The sequence below is a fragment of the Penaeus vannamei genome, chromosome 5 (assembly GCF_042767895.1).
Source record: "Penaeus vannamei isolate JL-2024 chromosome 5, ASM4276789v1, whole genome shotgun sequence".
Taxonomy (NCBI): Eukaryota; Metazoa; Arthropoda; class Malacostraca; order Decapoda; family Penaeidae; genus Penaeus; species Penaeus vannamei.
In genome coordinates this window covers 24,499,956-24,502,455 of record NC_091553.1, presented here as the reverse complement: position 1 = coordinate 24,502,455, position 2,500 = coordinate 24,499,956, and the positions used below count along the sequence as shown (strand labels likewise).

The 2,500-nt window shown below is 34.8% G+C and overlaps 1 protein-coding gene across 3 annotated transcripts in view; it reads left to right on the top strand.

Moving 5' to 3' along the window:
* CycH (cyclin H) overlaps window positions 1-2,500 on the top strand; it is a 5,654-nt gene that overhangs the window by 2,053 nt on the left and 1,101 nt on the right. For all 3 annotated transcript variants that reach the window (XM_070121945.1, XM_070121946.1, XM_027359612.2), the window contains exon 3: window positions 622-672. In XM_070121945.1, coding sequence (XP_069978046.1) covers window positions 622-672 — 51 coding nt within the window. The remainder of the gene's footprint in view (window positions 1-621; window positions 673-2,500) is intronic.

Below are 2,500 nucleotides of genomic sequence, written 5' to 3'. Positions count from 1 at the left end.
AGTCATGATTATAAAGGCCCTAATGGTTAAGCCATTTACATCTGAAACTTGAAATTGTAAAGAAGACTAATTTTTCTCCATGTTAGTGTTTATCTATTATAAATATTAAAATAAATTTTCATCAGTGAAAGGAGGGCAATTTTGGTTAATGTTTATGGTACGGACAAACCAAGCTAGGGCAAATCAAAGATAATATTCCTGTAAAGGACAAAAAGTTGCAGTTGTCAGTACAGAAAATAATTTGCAGACACAAATGGTAATACATATAACCTAAGTCTACTTGGTGCTCTTGAGATTCAGCCCTGTCTTGTTGTGCATATTGAGGTGAAAATATATCCCAAGGGGTGAATGGGGGCAGAGCTCCCCATCAACCCACCCCTTGGGCAGTGCCTGTAGGTTATGCCCAATCATGGCAACTTAGTGTGTTGAGTAAGTTTTGTGAGGTGGAGTTACTGTGTTTGGCAAGTGCATTGGTACTGTAAAGATTTACCTTCTTATTGGATATTACTGGTGCTATGAAGAAAAATGTAAATTTAGGAGTGGATAAAAAACAAGAGATTAATTTCAAAGTTTTTTGGATTAAAAGTGTTTTTTGTTATAGATTTTATTATTTATTTACAGCTGCAGGAGAAGATGCAGTTTTTCCTATCAGTTGAAGAGGAGCACATAATGGTAAGAACTGCTATAAGGGGGGGGGGATAAGGGTGAGGGTGGCTAAGAATTGTCATTTATGCATGTGTTTTGAGGTTGGCTTGTATGAGTTGGTAGAAGGTTTCTGCTTTGTTTGTGTGTTTTGTGTGTTGTGGGAGTCTGTTCAAGTCACGAATAGTACATGGAAAGTATTACTGTAGGAATTTGCACTAATGTGGTGTCACATATTTCTGGTTCTAAGCATTTTATGTATTAGTTGTGTTTGTGTGTTGTAAGTAATTGATTTTATATTGTGTCAGTTTGATTATTTGAATTTTGAACATGATTGTTAATCTATGAGGATGTCTCGTATTGTGAAGGTGTCCATATTTAGTTGTTTGATACCTGTTGAGGTAGTGTGATTGTTCGCAATGAACCTGGGTGCTGTAGTGTTTATCTTTTTTAGTTCATCTATATGTTTGTGTGTTACACCAATATATAAATGAACTATACTATACCCACGCTGTTGCGCAATGCTCCGGTGATGGACAGACAAATGTGTTGTAAGCTGTGTGTTTTGTGTATAGCCGTGTAGGTTCCTCCTCAGGAAACCCAGTTTTCAGTTTTCTTTATGTTGTATGTTGTCTGTATGGGTGTTGATTTTTTTATTGGTGTGAAATGTGATACATAGGTATTTGTGTGATTGTGTTTTGGGTAGTTGTTAGGAGTGGATTGAGTTTGGGAATTTTATGGGTGTTTTCCCCCAGAAATTTTGTATGAAATTTTATTAGTTACACTATACAGGTGTCTAAAATAAACAGATAAAATTCTGCCAAAATAATTTTATTACTGAAGACTTGGACTCAAATGTTTTCGGCCCACACTCGGACCAAGATCAGGACATTAGGCTTACTTGAATGGTGATTTTCCAAGCTGTTTGGCTTGTAGGCCTGGCCCACATGGGCACACATTGATAGTATCAAGACTCCTTGCCTCCCCTTTACAATGTTAATGTCTTTTTTTTTGCATGAAGATTTTTTGCTTTTATGCCATTTTCTGAGGTCAACATTTATTACTTGTTATACTGTTTCAATATATATCTTCAATATTTACGGATATCCTTAAGCAGACTCCATATCTCTCTAGGTAGTCTACATCTCTGTGCAATAACAATAAATAACAGTGTTATTTGTTTCATTTTTTTATATATTTTTATATTTTTCATTTATCTGGAATACACTATGTGCAACCAATCAAAGCAGGCAGGAATTGGGAACCTAACCATGAAAATGGTATCCTTCCTGGAGGTGGTGCTCTTATAGCAATGGCACACAGACGGTATATTCCACACTCATTTACTGGTTGAAATAATGCAAAAGCCCCTTCCTAAATACTCACAAGTCATTTCCATTATCCTGACCATTAGCAGGATTCATGACAACACATTCCTGTTTTTCCAGCCCTTAGGTAAGTTTTTTCATGATGCCATGTTTCCATCCCCTGGCTCTCAGCCATATTTCTCATGACTTGATGGACACGTTACCTGGATCCAATGGGTTAATCATTGTACAGTTAAATCTAATGGTTATGAGTCTTTAAATATCTTGAGATTATAGAGCATTGGAAGGCAACAGAAATTTACCTTTGACTTGATTATGAAATTTATTCTAAAAGAATTGTTACTGTTTATATTAGACATAATTATGAATATAATAGAGACTATAGATATTTGATAGAGTTTATCTTGATTCAGAATATAAAGAGAGAACAATTAAAAGATAAGGTATTGAAGATACATATTGAACAGAATTTTAAAATAAGATTTCACAGTAATTGTTCTATTATTTAAAACAAATCAATTTAGCTAAAA